This window comes from Buteo buteo, chromosome 1 (assembly GCF_964188355.1).
Source record: "Buteo buteo chromosome 1, bButBut1.hap1.1, whole genome shotgun sequence".
NCBI lineage: Eukaryota > Metazoa > Chordata > Aves > Accipitriformes > Accipitridae > Buteo > Buteo buteo.
In genome coordinates, this window is record NC_134171.1 from 14,612,424 (window position 1) to 14,626,467 (window position 14,044).

General features: G+C 35.8%; 1 protein-coding gene across 2 annotated transcripts in view; it reads left to right on the forward strand.

Annotated features, from left to right (window-relative positions):
* The window catches only part of STX18 (syntaxin 18), a 71,986-nt gene that overhangs the window by 40,140 nt on the left and 17,802 nt on the right, over positions 1 to 14,044 (forward strand). The window contains exons 2-5 of one of the 2 annotated variants that reach the window (XM_075022963.1): positions 6,643 to 6,809; positions 10,094 to 10,209; positions 11,325 to 11,402; positions 11,506 to 11,572. In XM_075022963.1, the coding sequence (XP_074879064.1) occupies positions 6,757 to 6,809; positions 10,094 to 10,209; positions 11,325 to 11,402; positions 11,506 to 11,572 (314 nt within the window). In that variant the 5' untranslated portion in view covers positions 6,643 to 6,756. The remainder of the gene's footprint in view (positions 1 to 6,642; positions 6,810 to 10,093; positions 10,210 to 11,324; positions 11,403 to 11,505; positions 11,573 to 14,044) is intronic. The other variant, XM_075022955.1, reaches the window with a different exon arrangement.

Consider the following 14,044-nt stretch of genomic DNA (forward strand, 5'->3'; position numbering starts at 1 on the left):
TGGAGGGGCACAAGAAGTCAGGAGGGGACACAGCCAGGACAGCTGACCCAAACTGGCCAAAGGGGTATTCCATACCATGGGATGTCATGCCCAGTATATAAACTGGGGGGAGGTGGCTGGGGGGTGCGGATCGCTGCTCAGGAACTAACTGGGCATTGGTCAGCAAGTGTTGAGCAATTGCATTGTGCATCACTTGTTTTGTATATTCCAATTCTTTTATTATTATCAGTATTTTATTTTTTTTATTATTACCATTATTATTTTCTTCTTTTCTGTTCTATTGAACTGTTCTAATCTCAACCCGTGAGTTTTACTTTTTTTTTTGTCCCTGATTCTCTCCGCCATCTCACTTGGGTGTGGAGGGAGCAAGCGAGAGGCTGTGTGGTGCGTAGTTGCTGGGGTTAAACCACAACAATGACATACAGTGAATGCTGTCTTTTGGGGAAATATATTTGTGTGGGGAAAAATGCTCACCGAAACTGCCTGGCCTTCGTCACGTTGTCATTTAAAGTGGGTTGATCTGCCACCCTGGTTATGCGTAGGGAAAGAGGTGTTCTCCAGGGTTCTGGGACACCGTTTTATTTTGAGATTTGTGGTTCAAACCCAAAACTTTTAAAATTTCAACGAGATGTAAAATTGGAAGAATGTACAGTGTGTGCAATACAGAATGCATCCCACTTGGGATGCATTAAAGAACTGGGATGCACTTTTTATAAAGATGCCAATGAATTTCTCCCAAGTGAAGTTTCCACTTTAAAGAGAATGTCAGCAAGTTGTTCTTGAGGTAACAAAGGTGGATCGTTGTGGCAATGCCCTTCTTGGGTGGAAGCGTGTGGAGTATCACTTAAAACAACTATATGTCTTTTTTTCACAGTCATCTGAGAAGCACACAACTCACTTGGGGTTTGGTTTGGGGGGTGGGGGAGGGAGTGTGTGTGTATATATATCCAAATGGAATAGTGTAGGTAAGCTTTCTCTTTTAAAGGATCTTCTGAAATTTCACAATTTCCTGTGTTGTATTTCTCCAGTCCCTCAACATAACTGCAGTATTGCATGGGGTGAGTCAGGCCTGTCTGCGTTCCAGTTCTGCCACAACCCTGACTAAAGCTAAGTTGTTGCTGCAATTAAGGTAGAGAAAATACAGTCTAAAATCATCTTGGATTGAAGACACTGAGTCCCAAGTCAATTTAATACCTTTCTCCAAAAGGCTTTACAGATACCAAATAGGAGCATTATCGAGACAGATAGCCATCCCCCAGGAGAAGACAATAGGAATAGATGAGCTAACTGCTATTCCTTAAGCTCGGTCCACATTGGAGGAACAGTCTTTCTGAGAAACAACTTCTATGCCTGAAAGGATCTTTCACAGTAATAGCCATACTGTACAATCAGTGGTATCAAAATGTGTGCCTAAGTTGCCAGAAGACTTCCAGCACCTGTTTTTGCCTCCCTGAGATTCTAAAAGCAGTATTTTCTTGGTTCAAATATAAAACAAACAAACAAAAAAAGAAGATTATTTTGGCATGTTTTATAAGTGTAAGGCCATGAGAGCTATTCGTAGTCAGTGCTGGTGAAAATGAAGCTCGGGGGGAGGGGGGGTGTCAATTCTGTATGCAAGGTGTATGAGGAACTGCTTTTCCAAGCAGCAAGCAGAAATGGTGTACAGCTATGTGTTATGACTAGCTCTGTGCTTTTCAGCTCCTGTTGGAATAGGTCATGAACAACACTAGGTGGAGCTACCAATTTAATACTGAAATAACTGGGTTTATTATGTGAAAACTTCGTGTGAATGCATAGGCTGAGAAACTGCAAGTAATTGCAGTAAGAGCAAACAGTAGCAGTTAAATTTTTGGGTACCATTTGTATTTTAACAGTCACGTGCATAAAATTGAAGTGATAAGAGGAGTAAGAATTTGGCCAAGATATTTTGGTTTTTAAAAGTTTGTTTAATGTTCTTTTTGTAAACTATTTTAACCAGTTATTGTTGTAATTCTCAGTGATTTTAACCTCCCCACACCTTAGGTATTAACTATGGAGAGGAAAAAAGAAGTGTAATTTCCTTTATTAAACCATAAAATAATCCTCCAAATCTCATCTGTGATTGCAGTTGATCCTGTCCTTAATGGTCAAACTTATAAAATAGTACTGTCAAATTCCATACTAGATTGTTTATGCTGTTCTACTTTGTGGATGCAAAGAGGATCATTGGACTTTCTCTACAACACATGTTTTAAGGAAAAATAATAAATAATGAAAACACTGAATGAGTAGCAAAGACTGCATGACTCATGTTATTATTGGTTGCAACTACTAAGGGAAGGACCACCAATAACTTTATATGTACCATTGCTTTTATTTAACATTAGAGCCTTGTTTTGAAGAAAAATAACTTAAATTATTTTAATTATTTTCTTCCTGGTTTCATATACACATTTCAAACCTAACGAAGTCCTTTGGATGTCACACTCATGATCAGTGAACACAGTCAGTGGCAGGGTATTTTATAAGAAACGTGTAGCTAAATCATGGGATGTTGCATCATCACTGTTTCTGCTAATAGTATTTGTCTCTGAGCTGTCACCTGTGGTGGTGTTAACTGTAGTCTCTCTCCAAGAATTTTTGGAAAGAAGTGAAACTCAACAATCAAGAAATGCTTTATGACATCTCAGAGTATTTGAAAATTCATTAGTTTCTATTGGAAAATGCTCTGACAATACTCAAAAACAGCCATGGTAAACTGTATTTGGGTATTTGTTCATATCTGGTTTATAGCTTATCTCAAGGACTTCCTCACCAGCTTTTTCAAGTGGGCTTATTAAGCCTCATAGTGGTGTTTAGAAAGCACATGTGGGATATAGTCCTTAAGGCAATGTATAAGAAAAATAACCAAGGACTTTTCCTTAAAACAGAACTGATGAACTTTTTTTTTAAAGTTTACTAGATAATCACAAAAGTAATTTTCAATTTATGAGTAAATATGGTAAACACCTGACATAAATTAAAAAATTATCCCTGCTAAATTGTGATCTTTAAGTACTTTCCCAGCAATGTTGCATTTGGCTAATGGGTATCTTTAGTGACTTAGTGATGCACAATACCTTTTTTTTTTAAAAAAAAAAAGAAAAAAAAAAGAAAAAAAAGAAAGCTCCTTCCTGACTCTATAAAGTCTGAATATCAGGTTCTTCTCTTGTAAGTGATATGCTGATGAGACTTTGTTGACTTTAGTGGAATAATTTCTCATTTATGCTGCCATAACAGAAAAATGAATAGTACCTTTCCTTTTTTCAGTTCTGTAGAAAATGAGCTGTAGGGGTAGGTGGCTATTTCTGTCATTTCCCTTTGGTCATAAACTGGTCAGAAGAAGTTGATCACTCTTCCTGGAAAGGAGAAGGTAGGGACTCTTGGTTCCTGAAGATGTTAACAAGATGTGGGTGCTTTTTTTTATTAAGCAAACTGATTATTCCTTTCAGATGAGGATTGTTACTTACCTTCCCATTTTTAGTGTATGACTGCTGTACATTCTATATATCCTTTCTCTCAGTCCATTTGCTATAATGCATTCCTACATTGCTTTCTGTGCTGTGTGAGTTCCGATCTTCAGTCTTTGGTAGATTGTCTGATGTTTCATCTGTGAACAGCTTGTGCCTTTGCTTTTCATCATTGGCTCCTTCATGTTTTTGATCATTGAACCACCAAGACAGTTTGTATGTTTGTGTTAAATATAGTTTGAGGAACTAGCTGTAGGGCCCTAACACTTGGGAATTTGAAATGGTCCTCTTGGGATTCCTCCACAGCCTCCAGTTTCTCTGAAGGATCTTTCAAGGTTTAGACAGTTTAAAGACCAGTAGTTATTCCTACTGTTTTAATCAGACATTGGAAAGGAATTCAGAGAATTCTAGATTTTGACCACAGAACACCTCATACTTAAGGAAAATTGTTGAGAGAAGAGCTTTCCATCTGGGATTATTAGACATCTAATTTATTGTCTTTTGCAACTGCAGAGATACTGGTGTAGTTCATCAGTGTAGCGTAGGTTGGTTCTGAGTAGAAATGATGCTTTTTCCACAGGAAAGGCTGGATGGGTGGCTTCTGATGTGTCTTCATTACATGCTTCTGAGGTCCTTCTGTGCAGTTAAGTGTTTGAACATTTCATATGTTGTTTATTGCAAATAATATACTCTGAAACAATTCTTAACAAATTATCTTTCTGTCTTAAAAAATAATGTTGGTGCCCAGTAATTATGACTTTTGCCCTAGCATTTATCTCTCTAGTAAAGCTGGAGAAAAAAAACCAAGTCAACAAATCACGTAACATGTTTGCTACCTAATAGAAAATCGTTGAATGCTTACCCTGTGTTTTGTGGAGAGTGTTCCCTTGGCTTAACCAATAAAAAGAAAAGAAGTAGCCATTAAAGGACTCTAAAAATAGTGTCTTACTGGCTCCTGTACAATGCCAGACTTCTTTCTTGTCTTGACTTAATCACATTTTTACAAGAAGCATGGCTTTGTTATATTAAAATAGTGAAACATGTAGATGATCTGTAAGGACTTTCTTCGTGGAGGAGTATATAGTATTTTTCTGTTCTCGAGGGAGTTATTTTCAAATTATTTCTCTTCTTTTTCTATTGTACTAAGTTCATATATCACATTTTAGAAATAGTAATTCTTCCTAGCAGCATTCTGGAATTTCTCTGCAATACTTTACAAAACCAAAAGTACTAATTCAGGTATGCCTGTACTGCCTGTTCTAGTAGCTGAAGCTTCCCCACAGACCTAAAAAAAAGTAATGTTTTAAATATGTTGTTGTGGAATGTTTTGTCATTTGAGTAGACAAGTTTTTACCTTGAATTTATGTCAGACAGCATGTGGATGCAAAAGGCAGTAAATTAAAATGCACAAATTATAATAAATAATGTTTAAATTTAATAATTAAATAAGAAATAAAATCATTTAAAACATACTGGATGCCCAAAGGGAAGAAGTTTAAAAATGTCTGCTGTATTTACAACTAAGTTTATACAGACATGTACATATGGGCATATACCTATACACTTGTGTGTGTGTGTAGGAGCATTTATATATATATTTGTAAGGCAATATCTGCAGGTGGTAAGTTGGGCATATCTCTGCTAAAACAGTACATATTGATATTTTAGAACTGCTTTATTTCAGCTTATTGCTCCTCTCTCTTTTGTAATACATTGTTGGAAGAAAATCAAGTTTTTCTGCTTGATTTGGTGTCTTTATTGAATCAGTAAGCAGAAAATATTTTATGCACCAGCAGAAAGAGTTACTAATTCCAAAAGCTGCTGTAACGCCTCCATCAGCTCTGATTCCTTGTGCTTTGCCAGCAAAATACATCATAGAAATGATAGGCTGGAAAGAGCATGGCTGACACATTCAAAAAGAGAATGACTAGGTCATTCTACCACTGTGTTTTGCTTGGTCTTAAATATTTCTTTCAGTAGAGATTCCATATCCTTCCTCTGCTTTCTCCTGTTTCCTTATCCATGCTACTAGATTTTTTTAATTTTTTTTTTTACACTAACTTATTTTGGTTTTCCTCAGTCTCTTCTAGAATCAACAATTACAGTATATTTGGTTTTTCATGCATGTTCTTCTCAACCTTTGATCATACTTTTTTCCTCTCCTTTGGACACTGTCCCAGTAGGTGTTGCAGTGAGGTGCTGAAATGAAACAAAACTCCAGCTGAGACCTTGCCCAAAGCGAAGGATAGCAGAAAGATTACCTTTCATTCATAATGGATTATACTGCATTTATGCATCCCATTATAATGATGACTTTTTATGCAACAATGTGTTGTTGTTATGTTCGGTTTATGATCCAGTCTGATCCCAGATGACTTTCTGAAGAACTGTTCCCTAATCAGTTGTTCCCCATTCTCTGTGGGTTCAGATAATTGTTCCTGCTGCAACAAAGAGCCTCTGACCTTATTCAAATTCTTCATGTCATGTCTCCAAGTTGGCAGTATTGTTTTGAATTGAAGTCTTGTTCTCTTGATACAGTTTTAATTTGCTTAGCTTTATGCCTCTGCAAATTTAATAAGTGTATACTCCATTCTACTGTCTGAGTTGTTAATGAAAGTATTAAATAGCGTCAGATTCAGGACAAACCCCTGTGGAACACAGCTCAGTGTGTCCTCCTCTTTTGGTATATAACTACTCCAAGTTCAGCTTTTCAAACAGTTTCACATCCATATGGTGCTTGTTTCTTCTAACTCATTTATTCACTGGTAGCGTATGAGAATGTCATGTGAGAGAGTAGCAAAAGCCACACTAAAGAGAAGTTATATAGCCATGATTGTTTTTCATCCATCCATAACACCTGTTACTGCATCCCAGAAGTAAATTACACTGTGTATGACTTACTCTTGATTCATATTGGCTACTGGTTATCTTCTTATTCTTTCATAAATGCTTAAAAATTGTTTGATTATTCCTGTATTTTCCTAGGCTGAGTGGTCAATAAGTCCTCTGCTTCCCCCCCCCCCCCCTTAACCCTATTTATTAAAGATAGTTGCTACGCTTCATCTTTTCATCAACCTAGCAGTCGCTTATTCCCCTAGTTCTTGGCAGTGAGAATACATCCTGTCATTTGATGCATTTCCTATTTTTTTTCCAGGGCCTGGTCTCCTGTTTCTGCACACTATATGGATGTGCATACACCATGGGCTTTTCTGGAAGTCAGTTAGTTCCCTTCAAGAGCACACCTTTGGCACACAGATAGGAAGGATATATGCTTCATCAAGTTTACCTTCAGCATTATCCCAGGAGGCACTGCACCTTCAGGTACACTCGTGCCATGACCTGGTTTGCGTAGCACTCTTTCTCATACAGTCGTTCACTTAGCATCCTGTTACTAATATATCATCTGACACTTGTTATTACTGATGAAAAATCAACAAATAATTATGGTTTCTTTTTTGTTTTTAAAAATAATGGAGGTACTAAATTGGGCCCAGATGATTTAGAAGCAGTTAGCTAAAGGGACTAGTAACTGCAGCTTACAAATGACCTTCGTGATGAAAGTTAATGCAAAAAAAAAGCAAGAAACATCTAGAATTTATCCATACTCTGCGTATAATTTTATTTCTCTACTGAGTAACAACCTAACACCATATTCTTAGGTGTTTCTCTTAGTAATGTTTGCAGAGCAGTCTCTTGTCACTGGCATCCCTTGCCAGTTGTGTCTCATCCTGCCCTTGACCCTTTTCTGATTGTGTCCCTAAATGCTGTGTTCCTTTAGACTTGTCAGTAGCAATCAGACCTAATTTGCACTTTCTGTATTCTGCTTTTTGTGTTTTGAGCTAAATGAAGAGCTCATAAAGTAGCAAAGTTGATGTCTTACTGCATTGCCTATTCTTCCAGTTCATCAAGGGCAGAATTGCAAATTATTGTAATGTAATTTCTATATGAAAACTACTAGGTCATCTGAATTATTTTCCTTTTTAGGTTTCCCTTTTCTATGCAGTTTAACCTAATTTTTCTAGACTGTTGAAGTCTGCCTACTTGATGGCCACTGTCTTTATCTTAGTCTTCACCCACCTTCTTAAAAATCACAAATAACCCAAGTTGCCTTCCAGCCCAAGTTTCTCATGAAGCTTTCTCCTATTGATTAGGATAAAAATCTATAAGAATTTCTTTTCTCCCTTTCTCCCTTCTTTATCTGCATGCATTAGCCAGTGGGTGTCTTGGCTAATTCTTCTGATTGCTTCTGAAAAAAATGGTTTGACCTTTCTTGATTTAGTGATGTATCAGTCCATTGATATGATACTGCCACTGCACTTCCGAGCAAGTATTTGTATCTCTGACATACAGGACACAGCTGGATTTTTTTGTTGTTGTTCAGTTGTTCTTTGTTAGGTTTTTTGTGGTTTTGTTTTTTCCTTGGCCTGTTCTTTTTGAAGGAATGGGCCTTTTACAGTACGGCTAGAGGATGGTGATTAGATGGGTTTTCAGTATAATTTCTTGTGGTGCCAGGTGCCCACTAAAGCTGTTCTATCACTCCCCCCCTCCTCAGCTGGACAGGGGAGAGAAAACACAACAAAGGGCTCGTGGGTCGAGATAAGGACAGGAGAGATCACTCACCAATTACTGTCACAGGCAAAACAGGCTCACCTTGGGGAAAATTAACTCAATTTATTACAAATCAACCAGCATAGGATAATAAGAAATAAAACCAAATCTCAAAACACCTTCCCTCCACCCCTCCCTTCTTCCCAGGCACAACTTCACTCCCGGATTCTCTACCAACCCCCCCAGCGGCACAGGGGAACGGGGAATGGGGTTTACGGTCAGTTCATCACATGTTATTTCTGCTGCTTCATCATCCTTGGGGGCAGGACTCCTCACACTCTTGATCTTTCATCATTCAGAAGCTGCTTTCTCAGAGAGTGCAAATGAGAGTTACAGCTTAGAAGATTACTGATTACAGCTGTGATAGGGATTTTGCCACAAATTTATGAAACCTGTCTGTCCTGACCAACGGAGAGCAGTTCAGCTAGTAAAATATAAATGGAAACAGTATATATGGCTGCATTTCTGTAAGTTTTCTATAAGTTATAAAAAATAATTTTATAACATCTAGAATAGTTTTAAGCAGAGGGGGAAAAAAGCCCTGATATTTAGATGTCAAATACACGGCAGTGTTGGAAACAAGTAAAACATAGAATATTACTTCTAATTAGTTTGCCTTACTGTTCACTAGCTAATCCATGCTTGTGTACTAGCTGGCCAGTAAGCAGAAACTGACTTTCAAGCCAGATGAAACGTGCTGCTTTTTTCATGTGTGACCAGTCACATGGGATGAGAAAGAATAGATTTTGGTGTAATAGTCAGGGACCTGAGAGTAGGCTTAAAACTTTGTGGAGGAGATCTGGGAGACCTGTGCTGATGGTACATTGAAGATGCAGGAAGAAACTGATGGGTTTGTATGTGGTGAGAGGTGATGAGATGGGATGATGTGAATTGGTTGTAGGCATTCCTGTGGCAGGGATTGCAGCAGACACAGGGAATATTTGGTGTTATTGCAATGACGTGTGTGAGGTCTCTCTAAGGGTATCAGGCTGGCTTTGGAAACTGAAGATCCCTTCTTTTTCCTTGTATTACTGCATTAATATAGTTGCATTATACATACCTTGAACAAGTGGGTAAATCTTCACATATATTAAAAAAATCTAAATTAAAATGAGGTTATGAGTTGGGTTTTCTTTCCTTTTTCTAAAAGCAAACATGGTAGGCTGTAATGATTATCATCAGGAAACCCAGGATGAACATAGGATAAGCTGCTGTAGCAAAGTTTTATTATCCTGTCATCTATGGCTGTGGAAACACTGTTAAATACCTTTATACAGTATGCTTTTCTGGTGGTTATCTACAGTGTGTTAATATTTTACTGACAGGCCTCCATTTTTATTAATTTAGTAACAAAAAGATATATTAATCCTATTAGAAAATATTAAATGCATAATGTATTATCTAAAATAGAAATAAACAGTGGGAACAGGTTTTAATAAATCTTATAATTGACTTGATATTAAAAATGTGTGTTATTTTCCAGTATTATTATTTAGTCTGGTTTGAATTCACAGATTTCATAGTTACAGCTACTTTGAAAATGAAGCTCAGTATTTAGGATCATGAAAACATACCTCTAAGTAAAATAAGTTTCAATTTTTTGTACTTCTTTAAACATTTGAGCTATTCCTTTATCTTACTTGTTTTCCTGTTTTTAGAATTGAAATATGCTTCAGCGGAGTAAGTACTGAGGGTAATGATATATTTTTCTAGTTGTATTTTCCCATCTGCTCAGTATTTCATTTATGTACGAGATGATAGGCTATATTGCTTTTTCTACATCTTTTACTAGTCAAAAAATATTTTAAAAAATCCTCTCAACTTTATAGAAGTGGCATTTTTATCACTGATAGTTACTGTACTTTTTACTTTTTCCATGAAAATCAGTGTTGCAGAAAAGCTTCTGTGGAGATGGTGAGTGGGAAGAAGGTCTAAGATGTGTACTTGTAGATTTTATGTCGGGGATTTCTTAACTGACAGTTTGTCTTGTTTCTCAGCCATATTATGTCTGAGTATGTGAGGATGACAGATACAGAGCGTGATCAGATAGATCAAGATGCTCAGATATTTATGAGGACGTGTGCCGATGCCATTCATCAGCTGAGAACAGAAGGTAAACTGAGCAACTCTTAAATGTTTTTTCTTAGTTATTGATAAAGGTTAATATAATGCTGAATATTGGATGGTGAATCTGAAATGCTTTTGGAAAGAGATTTGGTGAAGTCTCATTGCCTTTTTGTTTGCATCTGTGTAATCCTATTGACTGATTAGTACTGTACTTAATTTTCTTTAATGTTAGTGGAAGGAGAAACCAGAGCATAGAATTTTATTTATTTGTTCAAATACGCTAATTAGCAAGTGTAAAAAAGATAGTCTTAAATATTTACCACTCGAATAGTAATATAGCACTGTGGCACAGAGGCCTGAACTATAGCTCACTAAATTCAATGGTTGTGTCTGTCTTACTTGTCCATCTGTAAGGTATTACAAATACAATCTTTCCAAGTTTGAGATAATTAAATAACTTTAACAGAGTCCTGGTAAAGTAAGAGCATTTTTGACAACTTGAGTAGGGGATCATACCTTTACAACACTGTCTTATGAAAGTTCTAGAGAGAACTTCTCTTTTGCCATTTTCAAGTTGACTTTCTGTATGTGTGTGTTTTATCAATATACCAAAGATTTTCACCAGCTTTGAAATGCCATCTAAACATAGCTGTAGCATTATTCAGAATCATTGAAAGTCAGTCATGCATGGGCACTACATAGTATCAAAATAAGAAATATTGATATATGTGAATTAAAAGTATGTTCGACATAATAAATCCCAAAGATTTCCACATAGTCTATACACTGGAGAATTTAAAATGTTAAGAAGTTAAATATTTTAAGGAAGTTAAACCTCTAGATCTGTTTTGCTGTGCTTAGCTTGGTGATATCTATTCTTGTTTAGAAATTTAGTTGACATAATATGACTCAGTGGCATATATAACAAATCAGTAACATAAATATTGTAAGACACTAGCTGTTTTCAGCTTCTGCTTTGTTGTAATTATTTGCTGTTTTACAGAACCTATATTTAAATATAGCTGCGTTTAAAATAAATACTAATATATAAAATCTTAATAGGCTCTTGAATATAACTTGCTTATCAACTGAAAATGCAAACTTTTGTGCAAGTCAGTAAAAAATTAAAACATTGTGTTATGTCTTTCTTATGTATTTCAGCACACAAGGGTGTCCAGTCTGCTCAGGTAAAGGAGCACAGAACAGCTGTCTTGGACTTCATTGAAGATTACTTAAAAAGTACTTGGTATTTATTGAATGGTTAAAAATGAATGATTGTATTTTCCAAGAGAGAAATAATGCTCTTCTAACCTGAAATTTTGTTTACTGCTGTCTTGAACAGGAGTGTGTAAGCTGTATTCTGAACAAAGAGCCATACGAGTTAAGCGAGTGATAGATAAGAAGAGACTGTGAGTAGTGTCAAAATATAGTTTAACTGTGCCTTTCATTTGTAGGACATTCAACAAAACTATTATTCATGCTTAGATTCTAAGGAGATTGTTTTAATGGAAATCTGTAGTTGGGTGAGCAACTTTTGCTGTCAACAGGTACATTCCAGGCCTCTCTTACACTTCTGGCATGTGAAGTTAAATCTGTAAATGGCAGAGTGCCAATATAGTGTTGTACTTCTCATTTATGTAAATGATTAAAGCACTGAATCACTAAAATGTGGATTAATGAACCTGTTGGACTTGTACAAATGCAACAAAATATCTTTGTGTGTCCCATTTAGTAATATTCTGCATAAAATAATTCAGAATGAAATCTTGCACATTGGTAATATGTCTCAAAGATGCTATTTAGGATACGATCTGTTTAGGTACAAGAGATGTTCACTTCTCTTTCCCGGTCTCTTTTTGTCTTTTTTTTTGGGGGGGGGGCTTTTTTTTTTTTTTTTTTTTTTAAAGCCACTATCTTTCTGCTGAAGCAAGTGATTATGTTGTGAATAAATGCTACTTGAGATGGCTGGTCTTCATGGCAAGTAGAAACATTATTAAAATAAAAATCTTGAATGTAACTTCTTAACTGAAACAAAAGACACTCCCTGGTGTAAGAATGACAGGGAGAATGAACAGGTTTGCAATTTATTTAATACCTGAAAGGCTTTCCATGTCTTCTCAGTCTGCATTATTTGAATTTTAACTTTAAGTTCCATTATGTACATTTTAATTTAAAAATAACAAATTCTAGAACATACACATCAATAAATAAATTCTTGAGTGTTTTTCCAAGACTTGATACTGCTTTATCAGTTTGGTGTGTGGCTCGATTAGCTATTTACATTGAAACTAGAGAGATGTTTTCAGAAGTCCGTAAGTACATTTTATTCAGAGTGATTCAGCATGATTAAGCACAATTAGATTCACTCAAATATATCCTCCTAAGACATAAATAGTAGTACAAGCCAAAACCCAGTAAACAAAGTACCCCAAACCAGTTGTGAAATTTGGTAAGAAGTAATGAGAGAAAAGTAAGGCATTGGTATTTTTGTAACTCCTGTAACTGTTCAGAAAAAACATACAGAAGCAAACTGTGTGATATTTTTCATGTGTAAAAATACATAACCTTATCAGTATTCTTCACACTAAAGAACTTCAAAGAAAGATAGCATGGTTCCTGCAGTTATAGAATTGGCTAACAAATACCACCTCTTCGGTTTGTGGTACTCTTATATTACTGTTTCCATGTGAAACCCCAGGTTCAAGATTTTTCAAGATGACTACACAGAGAAAACAACTCAATTTGATGTATGCTAAACATGGAGCAATGAAAGAGCTATTTCAGAAGTTAAGAGTACAAATAAAGAGCAATAAGGCATTAAAAAATAATCAGGAAGATGCAGTCCTTTTATGTAATATTGGAGGATACTGGAGATTGCCTCTTTTTATGGAAGTAAGAACTAGAAAACAGATGTTGCCCAGGTGGAGTCTGTATGCATTGCAGATGTGATGTAATGGCTAAATTGTCATTTAAATTAAAATTGCATTTAAATAAATCACGGGGCATAAACCAATCTTTATGATGACTTGAAGAAAAAGTCTCTTTTTTCATATGCCTTCAACTAGTTGATTTGTAATTTCCCCAAGGATTTCAGCAGGCGCTTTATGTGATAATAAGAACATGTTTCATCACTTAAAAGAACTAGGCATTCTTTAAATAGTGCATCCCAGGCATCTTGTTCATTTTTAATTGAAAACTTCATACATTAGCCTACTGTTCAAAGTAAGGACAACAAACAATAAAGGAATACATTTCTTTAAAAGTAAATTAATCCTGGTGCAGTTCTTCTTTCCTGCAATTTAGTCAACTTAAAACAGGAACATATCAGACAATACTGAAAAGTTTGCAGTAAAAATATACGTCTTTTATATTGGTAAGCTTCCTAAGCTCTTCAATAAATTGCTTCAGTGTTATAATTTTCTTACATAAGTTGCCTTTATGTATTAACTTATATTATTTGATTAAAAATTTCTGCCAATTACAAAGGACTAGTTCCCCAGAATGAAAAGCTGAGAAATAGAAGCACAAGCAGCTTTTTCTGTAAACGTACTTGGTTGTGATTTTCAGTTTTTATGTTTATTGGTATTCAAAATTACATTTCATTTCAATTTTAAACTTCTTTTTCCATTAGAGTATCTTGTGAATTATGTATGCAATTATTAAAATTAAGCTGATATTTTTATTATCTGGGGAATTGGTGTTTTTTTTAGTATCAGACCTAGTTATTTGAACTGCAGGGACATCCAGATAAGTCTTTTCTTCCTCATTATTAGGCAAGTTTGGGACTTGAGAGGGACGAGATGAGAGAAAAAGCGTTCTTATTTGCAAAATTACCGAAAGCCCAGTACTTGCAGGGGTTTTAGAATTACGAAAAGTTCCCT